This window comes from Ambystoma mexicanum, chromosome 2q (assembly GCF_040938575.1).
Source record: "Ambystoma mexicanum isolate Mex_15411 chromosome 2q, UKY_AmexF1_1, whole genome shotgun sequence".
Taxonomy (NCBI): domain Eukaryota; kingdom Metazoa; phylum Chordata; class Amphibia; order Caudata; family Ambystomatidae; genus Ambystoma; species Ambystoma mexicanum.
The window spans coordinates 531,686,996-531,711,841 of record NC_090924.1 but is presented as its reverse complement, the minus strand read 5'-3'; the positions used below and the strand labels follow the sequence as shown (position 1 = coordinate 531,711,841).

General features: G+C 46.4%; 1 protein-coding gene across 4 annotated transcripts in view; it reads right to left on the bottom strand.

The window, feature by feature from the left end:
• The window catches only part of REXO5 (RNA exonuclease 5), a 1,375,618-nt gene that overhangs the window by 60,078 nt on the left and 1,290,694 nt on the right, over positions 1–24,846 (bottom strand). Inside the window, exon 20 of one of the 4 annotated variants that reach the window (XM_069647650.1) lies at positions 20,748–20,824. The exons of the other annotated variants lie outside the window; for them this stretch is intronic. Coding sequence (XP_069503751.1) covers positions 20,764–20,824 — 61 coding nt within the window. The 3' untranslated portion in view covers positions 20,748–20,763. Of the gene's footprint in view, positions 1–20,747; positions 20,825–24,846 lie in introns of those variants that run through there. 4 annotated transcript variants of the gene reach the window in all.

Below are 24,846 nucleotides of genomic sequence, written 5' to 3'. Positions count from 1 at the left end.
TGCTTGCAAAACGAAGGATTGCCATGGGATGGAAGACGTGTCACAAGCCACGGGTGGAGGTGTGGTGGAAGGCGTTGCAGAAGTGGGCGGAAGCTGAAACGATGGTATGGCAAGAGGCAAACAATATAGGCGGGGAGGAAGAGGCGGGAACCCTGATGGCATAAAAATCATTAATAGCTGAATTGTTTGGAACAATACAAGATCCGACAGAATCTGCGGGAAGCGAGACCCCGCCACGTGTAGCAGATACAGGGTGAGAGAAACAAACAGGCTCATGAAGGGGGTGGGATGGGGGGACCAGTGGCCAAGATTAAGTAGTGAACAATTGAACTGTTGTAAATTGCACTGCGTGTTTGATTTGTATTGTTCTATTGTTGTTTGGTTTGAATAAAATTAATAAAAAATCTTTTTTTTTTAAAAAAAGAAAAACAGATGATATGAACTTTTCCGAGGATATCTTGACTGGATTCCAGTACACATTAATTAACAGCAACTGCTGCAATTTCGGGGTTTTGCCGGTGGAATGTTGAATCAGAGTACTATGAACAAAGCTGTTGGGGTTTTCTATTTCCAACACTTCCCAGTTTGTCCCAATTTTTATCATTGTTATTAACCCTGAAAATGGGCGGCCTTGGGGATTTTTCTCTGCTGGGTTTAACAAGGTCGTGTAGCCGTCTTTCACCGGTGGACTTCTCAGCCAAGTTTCCTGGATGCATATTGCGAAATGATCGCTCAAGTCCATTGGAAAATCATCATAAAAGTGTTGAAATCCTCGTGTGTTTCAAGATATCAGTGTACAACACGTTTCATGGGCGCTGTGCTTTAGCTAATGGTTTCTCACGCCAATGTAGCTTTTGCCAGATGTTTGTTGAGAATTTGGCACCATATTCAGATGTTGCCTTAGTTCATCTCTGCGCTGCTCATTGGTAACCTCATTCGGAAGTTTATTGTTAGTGCTCAGTTGATTTATTTGTGTCTCACACATATCTTCCGAGATCTCGAAGCCCAGAAACAATAATTCTTCTTTTGCGGCCATTATAGTCTTTCGCACTGCCTGCGATTTTATATGCAAGTAGACTATCGGCTCGTTCTTCTGATATATATTCAACAATGCAAATGTCTAGAGTAGACACTGTCCTCAGAGCAGGTACTGTATGCAGAAGTTATATAAAGTTTCCTCTGTTTAGATTGACATCATTATCGTCTTCAAATACATTCACAATACGGATTTTCCAAGCCAGAGGATTAGAGGCCACCGGTTTTCGTCGTTCTGATTGTGTTGATTCTTTCTGTCTTTGTGCTGCAGTTAATTTCGGATTCAGTCTTACTTGAGTCAACTTTTTCGTCTCCAGAGCAACATTTACTTGACTTTCTGCAGCTTTACCTTGTATAGCTATCGGTAATACGTTTACTTGTCTTACTGCAGCTCTTCCTTGTATGTCTACCGGAGCTGCTGCTCCTTCGTTTAATGCACCTTTTTGTGTTTTTGAAGTTAAGGGATTCACGGCTGACTTCTCGGCCGCTGTATTTAGACTATCCACTCCAGTATGACACATGGAGCTCACCTCGTGACACTCAGCACTGCTACCCTCCTCAAAATCCTCAGAGTAGGTTGTTAGATTACACAGGTCTTCAGACAAAGTCACTGACTGAATCAAATGTGCCCTCAGAGTCTAATCTCAGTCGTTTTTTTGGATTCGACAAAATGGCTTTCGTTGTTGCATCAGCTACTTTTATCAGCCCGTCCATTTGTCCAACCTTGATAGTCACCACAATTTAATCACGCACAAATAAACTTGGTTTGGCAGGAGTTGTTAAATTTCATATGAATTTTCTTGAGCTGCCAGTCACTCTGTTCGGCGGCACAATATTTTATCTATTTATTTATTTATTTGACTGGACCAGATCCCACATCTTGAATTTTCGGCTTAGTCTGCTCCGTTCTAAGAGTTTTAGCTGTACCACTGAAAATTCCAAACAACATTTTTGAAGTCGAACAGTGGGCAACTACAGGAGACTTTTGCATAAGTTCTTTATCAAAGTTCTCCATGTTTGCATTTTCCACAGGCATGTCAAACATTATAAGAGCTAGATTGCTCACTGCTCGGTGTATCGGGACGCCCTATGATATTTGCTGTAGAGGTTAGGATCTTTGTTCGCCCTGAATCACTAATTGACCAACACCTTCTTGCACATTTGTGTTGTAAGTCCTGGGATGCACCTCGCCTTGAAGATTTGACTGTGTTGCAACGTTTGTGACACTGCACCTCTTTCTCGAGTCCATGTTGGACGTATTCTTTGAATTGGTGGTCATTTGTTTCATGCATACAAGCACGGCCTCCATTAACGTTTTTTTTTCAATATTATCTTACAGGGCTACATCATTCAGTCTATTTTGCCAAGATGCAGACTTTGCTGCCTCATTGTCCAATTGGCCGTGCAGCATTATAGTTAACATTTCCATTTTTGATATTTTTTCGTTTATTTGTCCCAGTATTTCACCACTGTTATGAATTGCTTCATTTACATTTTCAAACAGCTTAGTAAAAGGGATTAACGCCAGCGACGTCGCGGGCCAACACATTATTATGAATCTGTATTGCCGCCGCGGACGACAGGTTACATTTTAAAGAAGACTCTTGATCGACATACGTTCGTTGCTTATCGCTGTTCGTACTTGTCGGCTCAAAGCCGCCTTGTAGTGCAAGTCCCACAATGCCCGGAGACCGCTGAACCGATTCATTCATTGTGGTCCGCATCTTTGACGTAGAACATTGTGACATACAGGTGCTGGTCCCAAGATTGGTATCAGATCCTCATGTTGCACTTGCACTGGCGGGCGTATATGAGATCTTTGCAGGGAATTTCCTGCTCCAGATGACTGAAGTTGATCTAACTCCATGTTCACCCTTGACTGCCTGTCATTTTGTTTTATATATTTTGAAAAGCTCTCCGTCAATTTGTCTTTAATTTCCTCAAAATCAGCTTTTAGTCGCTCCGTTAATCTGGATTCCCGACCGGCCATGTCAAACCCATTGACTTGTGATGTTGTGTCCTGCGCGATAAACTCAGGTGTACCCTCCTGTGACCCCTTCTCACCTCTTGCTTCTAAGGTCTGGTCAGGAGTCTCTGATGTTGTCCGGCGTCTGGGTCTTCGTAGTTCCTTCGGTTCTTTTGGTTTCTTGTCTTTCCTGGAACGCAGGTAGGGTCTGGCTCCGCTGGAGGCCACCTTGACAGGATCTAAAGCCCTAGCCAAAGGGAACCCCAGGGAGACAGCCCAAATAGCAGGGAAAAAGCTTGAAAGCACCAAAAAACCCTGCTGATGACAAGCTCCAGCTGTTCAGGGAAGCCTTCGGAAGATAGTTTTGCTCCGAGAGAGGCTTGTCTTAAATACTTCCAAACAAGTAAATGAGTGTAGAATCCAGATCCAAAAGGAAATAGGGAGTGAACCCTGCACGGAATCACGGACAGATGAAAAAATAGAGACGAGCTTAGATGGAACACCAGAATGGTGAAAGGATGTACAGAGGTACAGATCAGTGGCCACAATATGTAGCACGGAGCAGAGACGAAGAGAAGAGATGAAAAGAGAACAGAGAGCCGTATACCAGTGAATGGCGACAGGAAGCAGACCAGGCTCGCGGCGGGTGGGCAAGGCAACAGAAAGAGAAACGCTAGAGTAAACTGGCGAAGAGGGATAGAGATGAGCTGGACACAGGGAGACGAATGGAGGAATCGCTGCACAGAGCAACACCGGAATACCCGGAAGAGGAACGGATACAACGCACCACGTAGAATGCGTAGTGCATTGATATCCAAATCTCGGGCGGCCATCTTGGTAGAAGTCTAGACCTTCACTCCGACTTCTTTGGCCCTTTTTCCCAGACTCAATGTAGCGCCCGACTCTGAAGCTTACAGCGTTGCCACATTGTTAGGCAGAAACCTGTGCAGTTCCCTTAGGGACCACTGCAAAAGGCTTAATACTACGGGTGTTGGCAGTAAACCCAATTGGTAGCAGTCTGTACCACCCAGATTTACCTGGTAGCTGTGGCTGAGCAGCCAGACTTCTCTCAAGAAGAGTTAGACAGTATATAGAGTATACACAATAGGTACAGAGATACAGTAGCACAAGCAAACACCGACCAGAGCTTTGGTGTAAAAGTATATAATTATTTAAAGACACACTTGTAAATTACACTAGCACAAAAAGAGGTAAGTAAATTCAACACACAGTCACTATTATAGATATACAACCCCGATTACTTATTAGACTAGTCTTAGTGAGAAACACCACTTATTTTCAGACAGAGGTGAGCGCTTAACCTAAGATGGCACTCTAATAAGTTATAAAAAAAAAAGGGAGGGAAAAGGCAGAGTTATGAAAGCACACAATTTCAATACTTTTAAAAGAACCACAGTGAGGCAGGTTAGGCAAAGTCTACTGGAGAGCAAGGAAGTTCAAATGCCAGGCCCACTCTTAGAGAGAGCAAGCGAAATATGTCCAGGATCACACAGTGGGGTTATGCCCAAAAGAGTCTTTGTAGATAGTTCAAAAAAAGATGAGATCAAGTCAGGAAAAGTTAGTTAACAGGCCCGAGGCTAACCCAGGTTAGAAAGTCGAGGATTTACTGTCACCCCAAACGATCTGTCGCAAGGGAAGCCAGGCGGGACACAGCACCTGAAATGGGAAGAACGCTCCAACAGGGGCAGTTGTTCCTGGCAGCAGGTGCAAGTCGATGTTTCGTCCAGAGGAAGAGGAGGTCTCGACGTGGAGGAAGGATGAAGGTCGTTGCACTGCCAGGGAAGAAACCAGCCGCGGAATTCTCGGATTACAAGGTACTACCCTTTTATTCGTAGTGGTAAACCGTGGTATTCCGGTTGCCGGGGTGCTTGGCACAGGCAAGACGGCCACGAGATGATCCAGGGAGGTGAAAGGACGGGCAAACTGGTTATCCCCACCAGTCAAAGGAAGAAGACTCTCCTGGGCTGGAGATCTCCTCTGTCGTCGGGAAAAGTGGTGAGACGGTTCAGCAGGGCTCCACCGGTGGTGTTGTTGTTGCAGGTCGGCTCGGCTTCTCCCTCCTCGGATTCTTTAGGTCATGTGGTGACTTCTGAAGTTCCAGTCCCCAAAGCCCTGCTTTTATGCAGAAAGCCCCCATTCATCAGTCCTAGCTGTCAATCAAACATGCTAAGTGGTGAGCCGGGCGGCTCACCACTGGGCCAGTCACACCAGAGTGCAACTTGAGTTTCCAAGGCAACTCAGTCCAGGGTGCCTAAACCCCTCCCACACCCCCTGTGGTACCCAGACAGAGTGGCACCACTTTTTGGAGGTTTCTGTGGAGAAGCCCACCAAAAAGTGGAACAAAGGGCTCGACATGGGTTGGAGTCACAGAAGCGAACACAAACGCCATTTTGGAACCGAATTTCGGCAAAAAAATACCAACCGGTGAATTTATATTAATTTCATAAACCGGCGGTATGTACGAGGCTATATTAAAAAGTGGTAGCCTCGAACAATGGGAAAATCCCATAGGAATATATTTGCGGTCGGATATAAAAAGTAGTATCCACTGCCACCAGCCAAAACTCTGTCGGGGGGGACTGGACGGTGCCCCCTCAAACAACAGACCCCGGGGCAATCGAATTGCCCCGACCAGTACATCCACAATATGATGGTTTGTACTGGTTCTGTTCACAATTTAAGACTTGTAAAGCCAATGGTGACTTTACATGCCCTGGGAGACAGTAGTCAGTCCCAGGGTATGGAGTCTATGTGTGGGGGTCGCTACGACACTCCTGGGTTACTGCACGGAGAGTGCGGTGTAACCCACATACCAAAAACACATGAAACCCTATGGGGTAAAGGACCCCATAGCCCATGAAACACATACAAAGTCAAAGGAACACCTCAAATCAGGTCTAAGAGTGGGAGAAAAAGAGTCTCATTCTTAGCAGGAGAAAAAAATAAAACTCAAAAATCCAGCAAAGCTGCTGGGGGACTCACTACGTTTGGGAAATTAGCCTTTACAGAGAATTCTCCCTAACACACATACGCCACTGTGGACGCATGACAGTATGCCCCCTTCCACCAGGCACCCCTCCCGGTTTTGCCGGATATAAACGATGATATCGCTGTAGTAATTTGGGAGCATATATATGTGACTTGGGTTCCCATGTTCGCTCAGAGATTGGATATCCTTTCCAATGGATTAGATATTGCAATACACCCCTAAGATATCTAGAGTCCACAATCCGGGATACTTCGTATTCTTCGGGCTCTTCGGAACCCTTGGTGACAAATTTCTTCTTCTTTCTCTGATAAGGATCCATCCGATATTCCTTAAGAAGAGAGGTGTCTTGACTTGCCGCGTCGTGAAGAGTATATGGGCCTCCGTCCCCAAGTTCCCCACAGGGAGATAGAAAACTACTCCCTGTGCGCGCCTTGAGGCCACAGGTGGTTGTTGTTTCGCAGGATCAGACGCCGCCGAGGACCCCAGAGCTGTTGGAAGGAAGTCAGGTATTAGCACAAACAAGCACAGTACTTTCAAACAATGTAACTGAATTCCAAAAAAGGCTTACCTAAGTTCAATGGAAAGGTGCTAGGGACTCTGAGGCTATGGTGCAAGGGAGCGTCAGCAATCCATAAAGCCTAGCGCCAGAAAATCATCGCTGGCTACACACCTGTGTGATCCTTGAAGTATTCGTGGTACTATGGTAATCGTGGAATACTTGGAGGCACCATAGCAGTTCAAGGAAAAACTCGAAGACAAGTCAAAAACAATCCAATGGTCAAATCGGGGCAGCAATGGGTAAGTGACAAAGCAGAGAAGTGGAATCCGAAACAATCCATTAACCGTTAGCCAAAATCCAAACGTCTGTGAATCCGAGCAGAAACCAACAACAGTATCCAAGGAGCAAGAAAAACCAGTCCATAATCCTTAAGCTGAGGTCTTTGTCCAAAGAATCCGAGACGTGAATCGTGAACGCCGAACAGTGTCGTGGAAACAGCTGTGAAGGGACGACCGATTCAAATTGCCCGGCTTTTATGTCTGCCGACTTCCGATCACGTGAGCGGAGCTCAGGGCACATGATCAGGAAGTCGGCCCGAAACCAGGAAGTGGTTGCGATCGGCTTCTCCAGCCCGCTCGCAATCTCCATGGCAGTTGCCACTGGAGACGAGGGAACCAATGAAATCGCCCTCTGACTGAGCCTTGGAACAATTGCTGATGACGCCTCCCCCGCACCACCGGTAGCGTGACATTATGAGGAGCTGACCGTGACTTGGGGAGTCTAGCTGTGCTGTGTGTCGGGGAATCCCCGGGGGTCAGAGCGCTAGTGTCCCTATCCTTATGAGCATGAGTGTTATGCAGAGCGGTGTGCATGAGGGTAACCTTCCTACTGCGCATGACAGAGCCCCCCCCCCCAATGGCCCACGACCACGTGGGCAGGCGGGATGGTCCAGGTGAAAACGAGAAACCAGCCGCGGGGCATGGACATCCTCCGCAGGAACCCAACACCGTTCCTCCGGGCCAAAACCCACCCAGTCCACGAGATACTGGAGACCACCCCTAACCACACGAGACCCCAAAATATTCGACACCTCATATTCCTCAGTACCATCCACAGAAACGGGACCAGGGGTAGACCGGAGACAGGTAGAAGCGGGACAAGGCTTCAATAGGGAGGTATTGAACACGGGATGAATGCGCCAAGAGGCGGAAACAGAAAGGCGATAGGCCACCGGGTTGATCACTGCAGAAATCCTATAGGGTCCTACAAAACGGGGGAGCAATTTGCGACAGCCCGGCAATCGGAGGTGACGTGAAGAAAGCCAAACCCTGTCCTCCACAACATAGGAGGATGCCACAGTCCTCTGTCTATCGGCCGCAGACTTCGCAGACACCTGAGCCTCACGAAGATGAGTGAGCGTCTGGGCATGAACGGCCGACAGGTCGCGGGCGCAAGCAACAGCGGCAGGATTATCAGAAAGCATGAAATCGGGATTAGGCAAGGTACGGGGGTGCTGACCATACAGAACATAAAAAGGAGAGGAGCCGGTAGAAGCGTGTAAAGCGTTATTATATGCAAATTCAGCAAGGTGTAAGACACTTAGCCATGATCGTTGGTGCTGTAAAATGAGACAACGTAAATGCTGCTCCATGGCCTGATTCACCCTCTCAGTCTGGCCATCCGTTTCCGGATGATAGGTGGATGAAAAACGGGAATCGATGGCCAAAAGACCTGTGAGCGCCCGCCAGAACCGAGATGTGAACTGCGGCCCGCTGTCCGAAATGATAACCGTGGGTAGCCCAAAAAGACAGAAGACAGATTTAAAGAAAAGGCTGGCCAACACTGGGGCTGACGGAATGCCAGAACAGGGAATGAAACAAGCAACTTTAGAGAAGGAATCCACCACCACCCAAACTGTGTCAAAGCCCTTGGTTCGGGGCAGGTCTGTCACGAAATCCATCGAAACCGTGTGCCAGGGTCTAGGAGGTACAGGTAAGGGATGTAAGAGTCCCACTGGGCGCCCCCGGCAATGTTTACACTGGGCACATAATGCACATGTGTTCACATAGTCTTCTACATCACGTTTCATGGAGGGCCACCAACACCAGCGCCTGAGGAGGTCCAACGTCCGCTTTTGTCCAGGATGTCCATTAATTGCTCTGTCGTGGGACCATTCCAAAGCGAGATTGCAGTTGTCTGCTGTTGGTAAACATAATTTATTCTGGATGAATGGTAACCCATCATGAAACACAGGATCCCACTCGGAGATTTGTTCGGGATGTAGCGAAACCCATGTACGAATTGACTTCAGTAGTGGTAAAGGAGGTGTACAAAGGCAAACGACGTGTTGGTCTAATAGGGTTTCAGGAAAAACAGGCAAGGAGACCCTGCCAAGGGAACAAGACAATGCGTCTGCCTTTCCATGGGACAAACCCGATAGATGTTTGATCTGGAAGTCGAAGGCCGCAAAGAATAAATGCTGGCTATTGATACATTTGAGCGAGGCTAAGTCCTGGATATTGCGGTGATCTGTGAATACCGTGATTGGATGTTTTGCCCCTAATAGGTGATGCCGTCAGACTTGAAAGGCATCTTTGATGGCGAATAACTCTTTTTCCGTAACAGTGTAATGGTTTTCAGTAGGAGAAAACCTTCGGGAATGAAACGCCACCGGGTGTAGCTGACCCGAAAAGGGACAATGCTGGGATAACACTGCGCCAAGAGCAAATGAGGATGCATCTGCTTCCACTATGAAGGGGAGTTCTGGGTCGGAATGCTTTAGAATGGGTGCAGTGGTAAATGCTGTCTTTAATGCATCAAAAGCTGCCTGGTGTTCACCTCGCCACACAAAAGGCACCTTAGGGCTGGTCAATGCAGTAAGGGGTGTTACAATGGAGGAAAAATCCTGGATAAAACGCCTGTAGTAGTTCGAGAAGCCCAGGAATGATTGTAATGCCTTGAGGTTACTGGGCTTCGGCCAATCTAACAGCACGGACCTTGGAATGATTCATGGATAGACCCCCGGGGGTGATATGGAATCCCAGAAATTCTACACTGTCAGTATGAAACTGACACTTCTCAGGCTTAGCGAAGAGTGAATATTGATGAAGACGAGATAAAACCTCGCGGACGTGTAGCACATGTTCTTTTAAGTTTTGTGAGAAAATGAGGATATCATCGAGGTATACTGCTACACATACGTCCAGCAAATCATGGAATACCTCGTTCATAAAACGTTGGAACGTGGCTGGGGCGTTACAAAGCCCAAAGGGCATAACCACGTATTCAAACAGCCCATAACGAGTACAGAAGGCCGTTATCCACTCGTCTCCGGGGCGAATCCTAATCAGGTTATATGCTCCACGGAGATCGAGCTTCGTAAAGACATTGGCGTGACTTAGTCTATCCAACAACGGGGTGATCAAAGGGATTGGATACCGATTCTTTACGGTAATGGAGTTCAAGCGGCGGTAGTCCACACAGGGATGTAAGTCGCCCTCCTTCTTGGGAACAAAAAAAATAGGGCTGGCCGCCGGGGAGGTAGAAGGGCGTATGTGACCAATCTTCAGGGCCTTTTGGATGTATTCCTTTAGAGCCTGATCCTCCGAGGGAGACGGGGAGTAAATACGTCCCGAAGGAATGATGGAATCAGGAATTATGTCAATGGGACAATCGTAAGGGCGATGTGGAGGAAGAATTTGGGAAGAGCCCTTGTCGAAAACCTCCTGAAAATCCTGGTATTTTGCAGGAATACCGGTAGCAACAGCCTCCACCAGGTGTGGCTCTGAAGGAGAAGGAATGTCACCGTTCAGTGTGAGTTGTGCAATGGCCCCCAACGCACGTGGGGGTGATTCAATGCCTTCGGGTGCGGTGAGGCAAACATTCTGACATAATTCTGACTCAAAATGAACATGCCCAGACTTCCAGTCAATCAGTGGATTATGTTGTTTCAACCATGGAAGACCTAAAATCAAACCAAACTGTAGCATTGAGATTAAATCAAAGGAAATAACTTCCTGATGGGTGCTCTGTATAGTTAGGGTGATTGGGGCAGTTTGTTGTCTGATCGGACCGGAAATCAGTGCTGTGCCGTCCACTGCCTGTACAGGTTCTGGGTGTTGTTTGGTAACCAGAGGTAGATTCAATGACTCGGCCAACATTATATCGACATAATTGCCTGTGGCACCTGAATCAATAACAATGGAAACTGTATGAACAATATCTGGTGTGGGTTTTAACGTAGCCTGTACCACCACCGGCCTAACCCTCCCAAAGGTGGGTACCATGTACGAGGGAGTAGAAGAACTGCTCGATCCGGCCCTCGGATCTAGGGTCGAGCATTCCGAAAAAAAAAACGGATTTTTAGACTTGGGACGTCGAGGACAGGTCTTTACAAAATGTCCATTTAGGCCACAATAGTAGCAGGCGTTGTCAGTTCTTCAGCGCTCTCTCTCTAATTCCGAAATCGGACTGCGGATTCCGCCTATTTGCATGGGTTCGCCACCTGTATCTGTGGAAGGGGAGGCCTGAACTGTATTAGGAAACCCTGCTTCGGATTTGCGTTCGGAACGCTGTGCGTCAATCTGTAGGGCGAGGTCTACTAATTCAGTGTGTTGTGTGGGCAGAGAGGGGGTGACAGCCATAGTATCTTTCATGGAATTACTGAGTCCTCTATAGAACACCACTGCCTTTTTTGTTTCGGGCCATGAGGTCTCAGCAGCTAATTGTTTGAATCGGGCAATGTATTCAATGAGTGAGCCCTTTCCTTGAGTTAAGTCCAATAACTCGAGATCCCGGGACTGGGCCTTATGACGTGTGTCGAATACATGAGACATTTCCATGACTAGTACATCGAAATCATAAAGAATGGGACTGTCATTTTCCAATAAGGGGTTAGCCCAAGCTGCAGCTCTACCGGCTAGATGGGATAGGGTAAATGCCGCCTTTGTGGTGGAATCGGGGAAGGCCTGGGGTCTACAGAGAAAATGTAGTTTGCATTGGTTTAGGAATGTATGAAACCTTCTGGGATCTCCATGGAATCTTTCTGGAGCGGCCAGGGGAAAGGCCGTGGGCACGAGTACGGGAACCTGGGGTGCTGCAGTGTGGACAACAGGTTGTGCTACTGAGGGTTGGGCAGTGGCATCCCCGAACTCTGCATCAGCGGGTAAGGGGTGTTGTGCACTTTGGATGAGGTCTAACCGCTGATGTATAGCAGTATTGGTGGCCGTCATATCTGCCCTCAACACTGTGATTTCCTGTACCAACGCAGCCACAGGGTCGTTGGCTACGGCCTCCATACTCAACACAACAATGTGGCTTCACAGTCTGTCTTGACTTGCCGCGTCGTGAAGAGTATATGGGCCTCTGTCCCCAAGTTCCCCACAGGGAGAGAGAAAACTACTCCCTGTGGGAGCCTTGAGGCCACAGGTGGTTGTTGTTTCGCAGGATCAGACGCCGCCGAGGACCCCAGAGCTGTTGGAAGGAAGTCAGGTATTAGCACAAACAAGCACAGTACTTTCAAACAATGTAACTGAATTCCAAAAAAGGCTTACCTAAGTTCAATGGAAAGGTGCTAGGGACTCTGAGGCTATGGTGCAAGGGAGTGTCAGCAATCCATAAAGCCTAGTGCCAGAAAATCAGCACTGGCTACACACCTGTGTGATCCTTGAAGTATTCGTGGTACTATGGTAATCGTGGAATACTTGGAGGCACCGTTGCAGTTCAAGGAAAAACTCAAAGACAGGTCAAAAACAATCCAATGGTCAAATCCGGGCAGCGATGGGTAAGTGACAAAGCAGAGACGTGGAATCCGAAACAATCCGTTAACAGTTAGCCAAAATCCAAAAGTCCATGAATCCGAGCAGAAACCAACAACAGTATCCAAGGAGCAAGAATAACCAGTCCGTAATCCGTAAACTAGGTTTTTGTCCAAAGAATCCGAGACGTGAATTGTGAACGCCGAACAGTGTCGTGGAAACAGCTGTGAAGCGGCGACCGATTCGAATTGCCCAGCTTTTATGTCTGACGACTCCCGATCACGTGAGCGGAGCTCAGGGCATGTGATCGGGAAGTCGGCCCGAAACCAGGAAGTGGTTGCAATCAGCTGCTCCAGCCCTCTCGCAATCTCCATGGCAGTTGCCACTGGAGACGAGGGAACCAATGAAGTTGCCCTCTGACTGAGCCTTGGAACAATTGCTGATGACGCCTCCCCCGCAACACCGGTAGCGTGACATTATGAGGAGCTGACCGTGACTTGGGGAGTCTAGCTGTGCTATGTGTCGGGGAATCCCCGGGGGTGAGGGAGCGAGTGTCCCTATCCCTATGAGTGTTATGCACAGCGGTGTGCATGAGGGTAACCTTCCTACTGCACATGACAAGAGGTGTGGAAAACTGGGTGAACCCTACGTAGACACCTTGGTAGCCGAAGCTTATATGCCACTGGATTGATCCGAGCTGTGATGGGATACGGACCAAGGTATCTAGGAGAAAACTTTCCAGCATGTACCCACCGGGGTAAGTATTTATTGGACAACCATACTAATGTTCCTGGACCCCAATCTAGGTTTGCTTGTCTTCGTAGATCCGTGGAGTCCTTGTATCTCCTCTTACTTTCTTCTAACAAGATTTTGGCCTCTTTATGGGCTCTCTGGATCTCATGGAGCAGTTGGTCCACTGAAGATGTATTACTAGTAGTTAAATTCTCTCAAGGGAGATGTTGGGGGTGATAGCCGAAGGTACACATAAATGGGCTCATGCGGATGGCAGTATGGTAAGTATTGTTATATGAAAACTCTGCTAATGGTAATAATGATGACCAATTGTCTTGTTGCCGATTGCAAAAACAATGTAAATATTGCTCAAGGGTGGCATTGAGGCGTTCGGTCTGGCCGTTACTCTGTGGATGAAACCCAGAGGAAAGTGCTCACTGAATACCCAATTGATTACATAATGCAGTCCAGAACTTTGAGGTAAATAGGGACCCTCTGTCTGACAGTAACACTCTGGGAAGGCCATGTAGGCGGACAATGTCCCTCAGAAAAACGGATGCCATTTCTTGAGCTGAAGGTAGACTGGATAGAGCAGAAAAATTGGCTAATTTGCTGTAGGAGTCCACAGTAACCATTATAGCTTGCTTCCTTTCTGAACACGGAAGGTCCACAATGAAGTCAGTGGAAACATGTTCCCAAGGACGAGTGGGCAAAGGAGGTTGTTGTAGTTGACCAATGGTATGCCCTCTTGCCCCCTTACTAGAGGCACAGATAGGGCATGAAGAGACATATTCCGTGACATCTTTAGTCACCGTAGGCCACCAGAGGCTCCTTCCTATTAACTCTAATGTACCCTTCTGTCCCTTATGCCCTGCTAAGGGACTCTCGTGACACCAGGAGAGAACTGTCCTTTGTAATGGTTTGGTAGGCAGATATAATGCAGACTCATGAAATAACAAACCCTCCTTAGGAATCAACCCAAGGGCAGAAATGTCTGTATTATGCGTGTGGTTCTTAACCTCCTGAAGAAATGAGGACACATGAGTGATGAATATCTAATCCGGTAAAAGTTATTCTCTAGTTTGAGACTTCTCAATGGGTAATCGTGGGCTTCTAGAAAGAGCATCGGCCACCCGGTTTTGTGATCCAGGAATGTAGGTGAGTTGAAAGTCATATTGAGAAAAATAATAGGCCCACCTGGCATGTCTTGCATTGGTACATTCCATCTGTTGAAGCACTCTTAAATTACGGTGATCTGTTCTGATCAGAAAAGGCTGAACAGCACCCTGCAATAAATGTCTCCACTCTTGGTCGGCTTGCTTCATCGCCAGTAGTTCTTTCTCGAGTACTGAATAATTCCTCTGACTGGTAGATAGTGTATGTGAGTAGTATGCAATAGGGTGTTCTTGATCATCTTCCGTCTTCTGGAGTAACACTGCCCCCAATGCCCCCTTGAAGCATCTGGCTCTAGGATGAATTGGTGGGATTGATTTGGTTGGACTAGAATGGGTGCAGTAGCAAACAAAGTCTTTAGTGTCTGAAAGGCCTTCACCGCATTCGAGTCCATATGAAACTCCACTCCCTTTCTAAGTAAAGCAGTAATGGGGAGAACAATTTATGAAAAGCATGGAATAAAAAGTCTATAAAAGTTTGCAAGGACTAAAAACCTTGGTATTTCCTTCACGTTTTGTGGTATGGGCCATTTGGAGATAGCTTCTACCTTACTAGGATCCATCTGTATACCGTTTTCGGACAGAATGTACCCCAGGTAGGAAACTGAGGAAACATGAAACTGGCACTTCTCTGGCTTGGCATAGAGATTGTTGTCGTAGAGACGTTGCAAGACCTCAGTAACATAACCATAGTGCTCCTTTTCTGAAGATGAGAAGATTAATATATCATCCAGATATATAACAACGGATCGAAACAAGAGATCCGAAAAGATCTTATCGATATATCTCTGAAAGATCGCAGGAGCATTCACAAGTCCAAAGGGCATTACCCTATATTCAAAGAGGCCCAATGGGGTACGAAAGGCTGTTTTCCATTCATCTCCCTTCTTGATCTTTAAGAGATGGTAAGCTCCCCGTAGATCTAATTTGGTAAAGATCAAAGAGCCTTGTACCGCCTCTAGTATGTCCCGTAGGAATGGCATTGGGTAACAATCCCTCTTGGTGATGCTGATGAGATCCTGATAGTCTATACAAGGTCTTAATTCTGTAGTACCTTTCTTAGAAATAAAAGAGTGACGCTCCCCTTGAGGATCTAGACTCCGTGATGAACCCATTCTTTAAGTTATCGTTCAGATATTCTCGGAGCACCTTCTTTTCTGCAAGAGAGAGGGGATACATACGACCGAAAGGAACCGTCGAACCTTCCAGGAAGTCTATTGAACAATCTTCTGCCCTATGGGGCGGTAGAATTCTGGGCTTCTTATCCTCAAAGACTGTTGAATACTTTGAGTAACAAGACGGAATGGTTGTTACTACAGGATTTTTCAGAAGGACTTCTTGACCCAGGTGCGTATCTTCAAGTTCTGTAGTCTGAAGACAGTTTTGAAAACAGTCAGTGGAGCTAAAACTTAGAATATTCTGTTCCCAGTTTATCCTGGGATTGTGCTTGCACAGTCTAGCATCGCCAATACTTCGATGGTTCTCTTGGGATTGATCTGTAGATTCACAGCAAAAACCATCAATCTTGCATCCTCTTCAGGTCTGACAGGTTGGGATTGAAGGCAGGGATTGTTGTGGCTTCCCCTGAAATCTCCCCTGCTTAGGTTCGAGGCTGTAGTTTACCTTTCTTCTAGGTGGTACTTCTGGGCAATTGCGTAGCAAATGTTTCGCAAGTATCACAATACATGCACAGCCCTGCATCTCTTCTTCGCTGACGTTCTTCCGCAGTCAATGGTCCTCTAGTGAGACCAATCTGCGTAGGTTCATCAAGAGGCCGTTCCGGAGGGCACATTTCCTTTGTTGGAGGGAGAAGATTGGTCATTGGGGTATAGGTACGACCTCTCCTTCTTTCTTGCCGGCGTTCCGTTAAACGGTATTCGATCTGTAAGGTTAGTGTAACTAGGTCTTGAAAAGTCATAGGTCTCGCCACTCGGGCTAGTTCAACCTTTAAGTCTTCATGAAGTCCTCTTCGGAATAGTGTCTGTTGAGCCGAATCCGGCCAACCCGCCTCTACTGCGAGTTTCCAGAAACGTGATACATATGTTTGAACATCAGCTGAACCTTGACGAATATCCAAGATTGCTTCATATGAAGAAAATTGAACTTCTGGTCTTTCAAATTGCGCACAAAATTGTTGTAAGAATAGATTGTAATCCTGAAGGGCTGGATCATTATTTGTTACCAGGGGAGTTGCCCAAGCCAGGGCATTTCCTGTCCATTTTGAGACTACAAAACCTACACGGGACCTGGCGGTCTCATAAGTCTTAGGCCTGAAGGCAAAATAAACTTGACAAGCATCGATGAATTCCTTAAGAGCTCGAGGATTGCCATCATATTTATCAAATGGTAAAGGAATATGCGGTAAATCACCTTTGGTTTCGTCCCGATTGGCAACCAATAGTTTCAATGTAGCATTTTCAGCTCATACGCTCTGTACTTCTGCAGTCAAACCTTGGATGGCGGCCACCATCTCCTGGTACTGTACCAGAGAGGCCATCTCTGTTATTGGGCGTTGTATTCTGTCCTGCGAGATAAACTCAGGTGTACCCTCCCGTGACCACTTCTCACCTCTTGCTTCTAAGGTCTGGTCGGGAGCCTCTGATGTTGTCCGGCGTTTGGGTCTTCGTAGTTCCTTTGGTTCTTTTGGTTTCTTGTCTTTCTTGGAATGCAGGTAGGGTCTGGCTGCACTGGAGGCCATTTTAGCAGGATCTAAAGCCCTAGCCAAAGGGAACCCCAGGGAGACGGCCCAAAATGCAGGGAAAAAGCTTGAAAGCACCAAAAAACCCTGCTGATGACAAGCTCCAGGTGTTCAGGGAAGCCTTCAGAAGATAGTTTTGCTCTGAGAGAGGCTGGTGTTAAATACTTCCAAACAAGTAAATGAGTGTAGAATCCAGATCCAAAAGGAAATCGGTAGTGAACCGTGCACGGAATCAATGACAGATGAAAAAATAGAGTTGAGTTTAGATGGAACACCAGAATGGTGAAAGGATGTACAGAGGTACAGATCAGTGGCCACAATATGTAGCATGGGGCAGAGACGAAGAGAAGAGATGAAGAAGAGAACAACGAGCCGGATACCAGTGAATGGCGACAGGAAGCAGACCAATCTCATGGCGGGAGGGCAAGGCAACAGAAAGAGAAACGATAGAGTAAACTGGCGAAGAGGGAGAGAGATGAGCTGGACGCAGGGAGACGAATGGAGGAATCGCTGCACAGAGCAACAGTGGAATACCCGGAAGAGGAACGGATACAACGTACCATGTAGAACGCGTAGTGCGTTGATATCCGAATCTCGGGCGGCCATCTTGGTAGAAGTCTAGACCTTCACTCCGACTTCTATGGCCCTTTTTCCCAGACTCAATGTAGCCCCCGGCTCTGAAGCTTCCAGCGTTACCACATGCGCCACTGCAGACGCATGACATGTTGATTCTCTTGGAACGACAGGAACCGTTTTTCCGGTGGACTGAGCAACACCAATGGTAATCTCGCTTGACATATCTGCACAACTTTTCTCCAGTGATGGTTTCGCACACTTATCAGGTTTCGTGGTTTTAATTTTTTCAATATTCCTTTGAGACTCAATTAAGGACAAATACACTGCATAGTGTTATTCTACGGCGGCATTGTTTGCACTGCCAGCCTTCTCCAGAAAAGTGAATTTGAGGAGCTTTGTGTCCATAGATGCCGGTGACACTTCCATCTCCAAAAGCTCAATGTCAGTTACATCGAAACGGAGATTGGAAGGCTGCCGTGTTGATTTCTATCACTTTCAACCTTGCATCCGCGTTCGTATCAACATTAGTATTTAAATTTGTTTCATCGCCGGCAACAGTCCCCTCGTGCTCAGAGACCTCCGCCCCTGCACACGGAACGCTCGCCGCGTCGTTAACAAACGCTTCCTCGACAACAACGACGGCTGCCTCAATCCTCTCTGAGGGGCTTGATGATCTCATAAGCTGTTTTGTTGCGTGCAGACTGTCCGCTGACATGTGGGCAAGGGAAGGAATTATTGTATTTATACGCCCAATACTTTGGGTGGCAGGCAACGAATCCTCACGCTGCTCGGCCTGCTCCCTTGACCAGTCGTACCCCCCCCCAGATCGCATATTAGTTCTTGCTCTTCACCTTGTGAGCACAACATGTTTTTGTTCAATGGACTATCCCGTAATTGCAAAGATTGTAAAGATTGTTTTAACTTTGAACAAGTCAGCGGCCCAATTTCGGCCATATGTTGGTGCTTACCTCTGCTTTCAGCTGCGGACTGCTGCAGACTGAACTCTGTCCACGAACTCTGCACACGTTCCGCGCTTGCCTGGAGTATTTAAAGGCAGTGGAGCTTATTTTCCTTAAAGTCACAGCATAGCAAGATTCAATAGCCCAGTAGCAGTAGCTGCAGCTCGTCTCAGCAACACCACTGCTGCAGACTGAACTCTGCGCACAAACTCCGCCTAATGCATAATGTTGAAATGGAAATCCAGGAGGGCACCAACATCCCAGGAGTAGTTAAGAGAAATGACATTTGTGAGTGACTGGAGGAGGGATACACTTGGACGATCAAGGTGTCGAGCAGACCTAAAGACATGTGGGGCCATTTAAGGAACACCTTACCGGAAAAGGGATGGGAAACACATGAGATGTTATATACATGAGTAAATGTAACTATAAAACTGTACATTTGAGATGGAAGCCTGCTGTAATTGTGTGGTCCGAAAGTTTGCTGTAACTTGCTAACCTGCAATCTAAATAAAGAGTCCAAAAAAAAGATGCCCTGGTTATTCTATTGTGTGTCTAGCATTTACTATGTATCAATGAATTGTGTGTATTAGATGCATTATTTGTCACAATTTTAGTACTATATTTATTATTGTAATATTCGATCATCAAAAACTATGCATGTAGTTTGACATTTTAATTCCGTGTTTAACAAATAAATACGTATGTTTTTGAAGCTTTGCACCTGATGGGGGTTTAAATAGTGCTGTGAGCCGAGAATGTTTAAAGTGTGCAAAAAAGGTGTTTTGTAAAAAGAACATGTTTTATATTCAAGTAAAGTAGACTACTCTTCATCTTGTACCAATAATGCCTGATCTAATTAAACAATCCTCGCATTATAGTACTCGTGGAGGTAATTGGCTGCAAATAAATTGAAAATAGTGACGAACATTAAACATTTCTCCTTAATTCTTATGTGTACCTTGGAAGGACAAAGGGTCGAAAGGTGGGAGGCGTCATACACCACTGGCTGAAGGGGAATGAATGCAGTTTGTGTGTATGCATGTACACTGGTTTGGGAGCTGAAATACATAACTCTAGTAAGACTGATTTTGTTGAGCTTTTTCTTTAAATGAAGGCAACTGCGGATTCCATTATGTGAACTTCGTTAGTATGCAGGCCCCACAGACTAATCCTATAGACCGTTATTCTTTGAGATTATTTTTTTACTGTGTCCGTCTTTGCTGTTGAGATCTAACAGCACTGAGGCTTATCTGGAGAGTGAAATATGGGGACATGCATGGAGTTCGCAGACCTTGGACTGTGAGAGAATTATTAAAGGTAGAAAAGGGGGACGGGTAAAGGGCAACGAGGGAGATAAGTTAAAAGCGCATGAAGGATTTGCACAGGTAAGAAAGAGAATGATGGGTATGGATAGAGTTTTAATAGTATGGTGGTCTGTCGAATCAGGGTAGAACATTCAAAGTAGTGCTGATCAGAAAAGGGGAAATTCTTAATGCTACTGCGAACAAGTGCAATCCTGTGTTGGCAGTTTCTAGTGCTTGGGGGGTGGGGGGAGGGAGTACTGAAATCCCTCAGTATGTGGTTCTGTGATGGAAATGAGATGTGCTTAAGCGTACCGTGGAAGCGTGGAGGTGCGATTGTCTATTAGTTGTTACCATAACCTAACAGACCCCAGAGAGAGGGAGAAATCTTGGACTTCCAAGCTGATTATCAGAGGTGACAGAGCCCAGAGTAGACTGTGTGCAAGGAGAAAGAGGTGGACATGCAGGGGAAGATTAACCAGAAGGTGGGCCACCCCTGAGAGTGAATAAACTTGCATGGCCACACACTGAGGGACTGGTACAGTCTAAGAGAAATTGTAATATTCTGATATACATTGTATTGCATTGTCTGAGGGTAACAGTAGCTGTACAGCTCGAGGTTCCTGTACAGGGGACTGTGTGTGTGTTACCCTAATTTCCTACGAATGACCAGTTCAATTGCGGGATAAGTATCATAACTCTTACACAATTTGTTTAGAGTGAGAAGGCCAGGGCAACTCTGTTCGTAGTAGAGTATGCCACAGCCACAATGTTGGCATATGTCAACGTTTGCATTGCCCTATTCATGGAAAATATTATGGCAAAAGAAATCAGAATCAACAATAAAAATAAAAATTCTGACTTGATATTTACAAACAAATATTCAATATAGTGCACTTGAGCATTCCAGAGAAACGCATAATGGTCATGATGTATATGTCTTCCCAGAGAAACCTGGTGCGGAAAACATGAAAAAGCATTTGGAGTGACAGGAGTAAAATGAACTCCGGTGAAAAACGAGGGCACCACACTACCCGCAAGTCCATCGTTCTCCTTTCAAGGAATCACGCTGGTGGTCTGTTCCATATTCCCTGGTCTCTGCTCCTCCTGCAGACATCTGCTGGACATAGAGACAACCGATCACTGCTTCAGCCAACAGTCAACTTCATAGTTAATGTGACGGGCAGATTAAAACTCTTAGCAAAAGCCTCGTCCACTAACAAGGAGGAAGTCATGTCTGTCAACATTGAGGTTCACAGGTACATGTTTGGAGCTCTTTGAAAAATCCATCTTTCTACATTCAAAAAACGAGCAAACCCAGAGCCGTAATGCCAGGGGGAAAAGGACATTATACAGAATTCCAGTTTTGTGGGGTGGGGAGGTGTTAGAGTTCCTCATTCTCAAAGCAATAGATGTAATGCAATACTCTTTGTACTGTGAAAGCTAACATTGCAGTCGTTTACTGGTGGCACACTACTGTAATCATGAAGAATGTTAGACCTCCCTCTTTCTCAGCCTACCGGATTGGATTACTTCCCATTAAGTAACACAATCACGTTGAGCAGCAGCATTCAGAATTGATCTTGGTCAGAAGTGCACCAAGCGTGATGATCGAACGCAGATAAAAGACAACTTTTGATTGTTCCTCTGTGAGATAGGATTGAAAACAATTAAGGACGATGGTTACGTTTTGGATGAGGTGAAACGATTATAACAATGGAAACTGCACTAAATCAAGGATAACACAATCAGTTTGTTTACTGGCGGGAGTCAGTGAGGAACTTGTGTAGGCAATTAGTGGCCTGCAACTCAAATGCACATGGAACCACAGGAGTTAGGGAAGGCAATGCTTCATTGGTGCCTTCCCCCACACATGTATATCCTGCTCCCAAATAGAGCCCACAACCCCATTTTAATATCAATCAGCCCTGGCGGCAGAAAGCCCAATAGAGCATCTTCATAAGGTTCTGAATGGACGTAGTTACCATCATGTGTGGTTTTGGACATCCTGTGGACAGACACGGAGAACATTCCATTTGCTTCAAGCTGCATCATGAAATTGGTTATTGAAGCCAAATGGTGTATTATGGGTTTCAGTTGGTATGTTTATTTAGCTGCTACAATTTCCCTTATTGCTATTAGTACTCTTCAGTACATATATATTCCACAAATCCACATTGCACAACAGAATTAATTGCAAAAGACTTGTAGTTTGTCATGTGAAATGTCCACTTTGGAGGCCTCCCAGTGAGGCCCTGGGACTGTCAGGGCACAGGGTGTGGGAGTGTGTATGCAGGATATGGGGTTGTAGGGTTCCTCAGCAGGCACCAGGCAAAAGGCAGTAACCCACAAAACAAAACAGCCTTCTCTGCCCTCTTTGTAGGAAAAAGGACCTGCAGACTACATCTCCCAGCAGCCTCCGGGCCGGGAACTACATTGAAACACCCACGCTGGGTGGTGGCAGGTATGCGCACAAACTAAAACACAGGGCTTGTGCTCGAGGATCCGACCTGAGCAGACAATCGGCTGGAGCACCGGATAATGGGATTAACGCGAGGGGCCACGGCCCAAGGAAGCAGCATTCCAGCCCCTCGCTTGCACCAGATAAGTACTGCAAATATTAAGGGGAGAAACTAAAGCTCAGAACATTACGCGCAGCATCAGGGAAGCAGCGCAAAGACAAGAGGGGAAAGCGGAGCAACTGGGAGGCACGCACCGCATTGAGGGGCACGTGCAGGGGGCACAGCCCGGATCCACCACGTCCCCTGCCCAGAGTAAAGCTAAGTGCTCCATGCATGCTATGATAGCAGCGATTTTGCATTTAGAGTGAAAAGCCCGCTGGCGCCTTTTGAGACAGCAGTATCTCCCGCGAGCACGACTTGTATGCAAAAGACATAGCCACGTGCAGCCATTACAAAACCGCATACATTTAGCCACGTGTGGTGAACTTTAGCAGCACGCTCCAACTTCTTGTACTTAGCCACGTGCGGTGGACCTTAGCTGCATGTTCTTTCTTTTCACTACTCAGCCACGTGCAGCAAACTACCGTTGCAGCACGTTTAGAGCTGCCTGAGCAGTCACTAACTCTGGGGGCATTTAAAGGAGAGTTCCGGGACTTTTTTTTTATTGTCCCTACGGTTCGGCCATGTGTTTTTAAGCATAACTCGGTAGATCGTGGAAAACTTTCCTATGGACCTTACCCGACTTTTCGTCCATTAACGCACTCGAAATCAGCCGCCATTTTATGATAATCCTATCACTTGCCGCATCGCCCTGGCTCACCTGCTTTTGCGGCACTAAATCAAATCCCCCGCCCCTGAAACAGACTTGATCAAAACATTCATATTCCCCGCCTCTATCCGTGACGTGACTGTGCTGCGTAGGCAAACGCGCCCAGGCGTCTTCTACGCGACTCCACACAGAACCAGGAAATCAACACAGATGAGCTCAAACAACACAGCGCGCCACAATTGGGAATATGAAACTGTACTTTTAAATTAAACCGCAAGATTGTAAATTTGGTAAAGTACATTTATTTGACATCAAATGTTTTGAGAATATTCAGCGATTAGCATTTTTATTTGCACATGTTCCAAAAAGTTCGTTTCGAGGCACACGATGTTCCTTTGCTGTACACAGGGTCTTAGATCATCTCACAATACAGCGCCACAATTCGGAATATGAAACAGTGGTTTAAAAGCAAACGGCAAGATTGTACATTTGGCAAAGTACATTTATTTGACATCAAATGTTTTGAGAATATTCAGCGATTTGCATTTTTATTTGTTCACGTTCCGAAAAGTTCGTTTCGAGGCACACGATGTTCCTTTGCTGTACACAGGGTCTTAGATAAATGAATTTTTATTTGCTCTCGATCCAAAATATTTCGTCTTGAGGCAAGCGATGTTCGTGTGCAGTAGACATGGTGTTGGTTTACGATAAAATAAGCTCTTGGGTCGCACTGATAATCGCATGGCTATTCCAACAACGAGGCACTAGGGCACCACAACGGTCTGTATGTTGCATCTAGCCGTTAGTACCGCGTAAGGGCATACTTGTACTTGGCGATCGTCCCACAAAATGGTCAGGGTGCTAACGTTGTTCACGCGGAGAAGCAACTGGCGATTATAGAAGCCATCCGCCGGTGTCTGGTACTCGTGACACAGACAATAATGGACGATGTATCTATTTGAAAAACATAAAAAAAGGAAATTAGTCTCACCATCAGATCTTTATTAAAATTATTCATTTTATATATTAGGTCTGGAAATTATTTCATAGCTAGGACAGTGCAACTGGGTTTTAAACGTCAAGGGGGGCTGTAGGATACTGAGACAGTCCCCCAGTGCAGGGGTTGACAGGGAGTGCAGGTGGAGAGTGGAAGGGCCCAGGACCGAGATCGCAGACAGTGGACCAGTTGTAGCAGGGGAGAGGGAGAGAGAAAGCAGAAGCAAAGGTTTTGAGGTGCTTCCGTAAAAGTATGATATGATATGATATGATATGGTATTTGTAACGCGCCTATACACAAGTGTTTCAAGGCGCGACGAGGCAGGGAGGGAGGGGAACAAGGGGAAGACAGACAAACGATCCTACTAGGCCAGGTGTCATTCAGATCGCGCAAGTGCAGAGGTAAGGGGAAAAGGAGAAAGTGCAAGGAGAGGAGGTGGGGGGGAAGTGCAGTACAAGGTAAGTAGCGTAATAAAATAATAAATAATAAATAATAAATAAAAAGGGCCCGCTTGAGGCCAAGGACAAGTCTCGCAGTTCTGTTCTGGATAAGTTGCAGAGGGCGGAGAGTGGAGGCAGGCAGATTAAGATAGAGGCTGTTACAGTAGTCCAGCCTAGAGAGAACCAGGGCTCGGGAGACAGTGAGCTTCTGGGGAAAGGAGAGGAAGGGAAGAATACCTCTGAGGAGGTGCAGCTGGTAGTGTGACTTCTTAGAGACGTCAGATATATGAGGAGAGAAGGAGAGTGTGGAGTCGAAGATGACCCCGAGGTTTTTAGCCTTGCAGGTAGGGGCGGGAAGGGGGCCAAGTAGACGGTTCTCCCCAAGATAGTGCGCGGTACAAAACAACATGCCACATAGAACGAACAAGTACAACTTAACCCGTCTTTAAAGCAACTGTATAGTAATTAAAT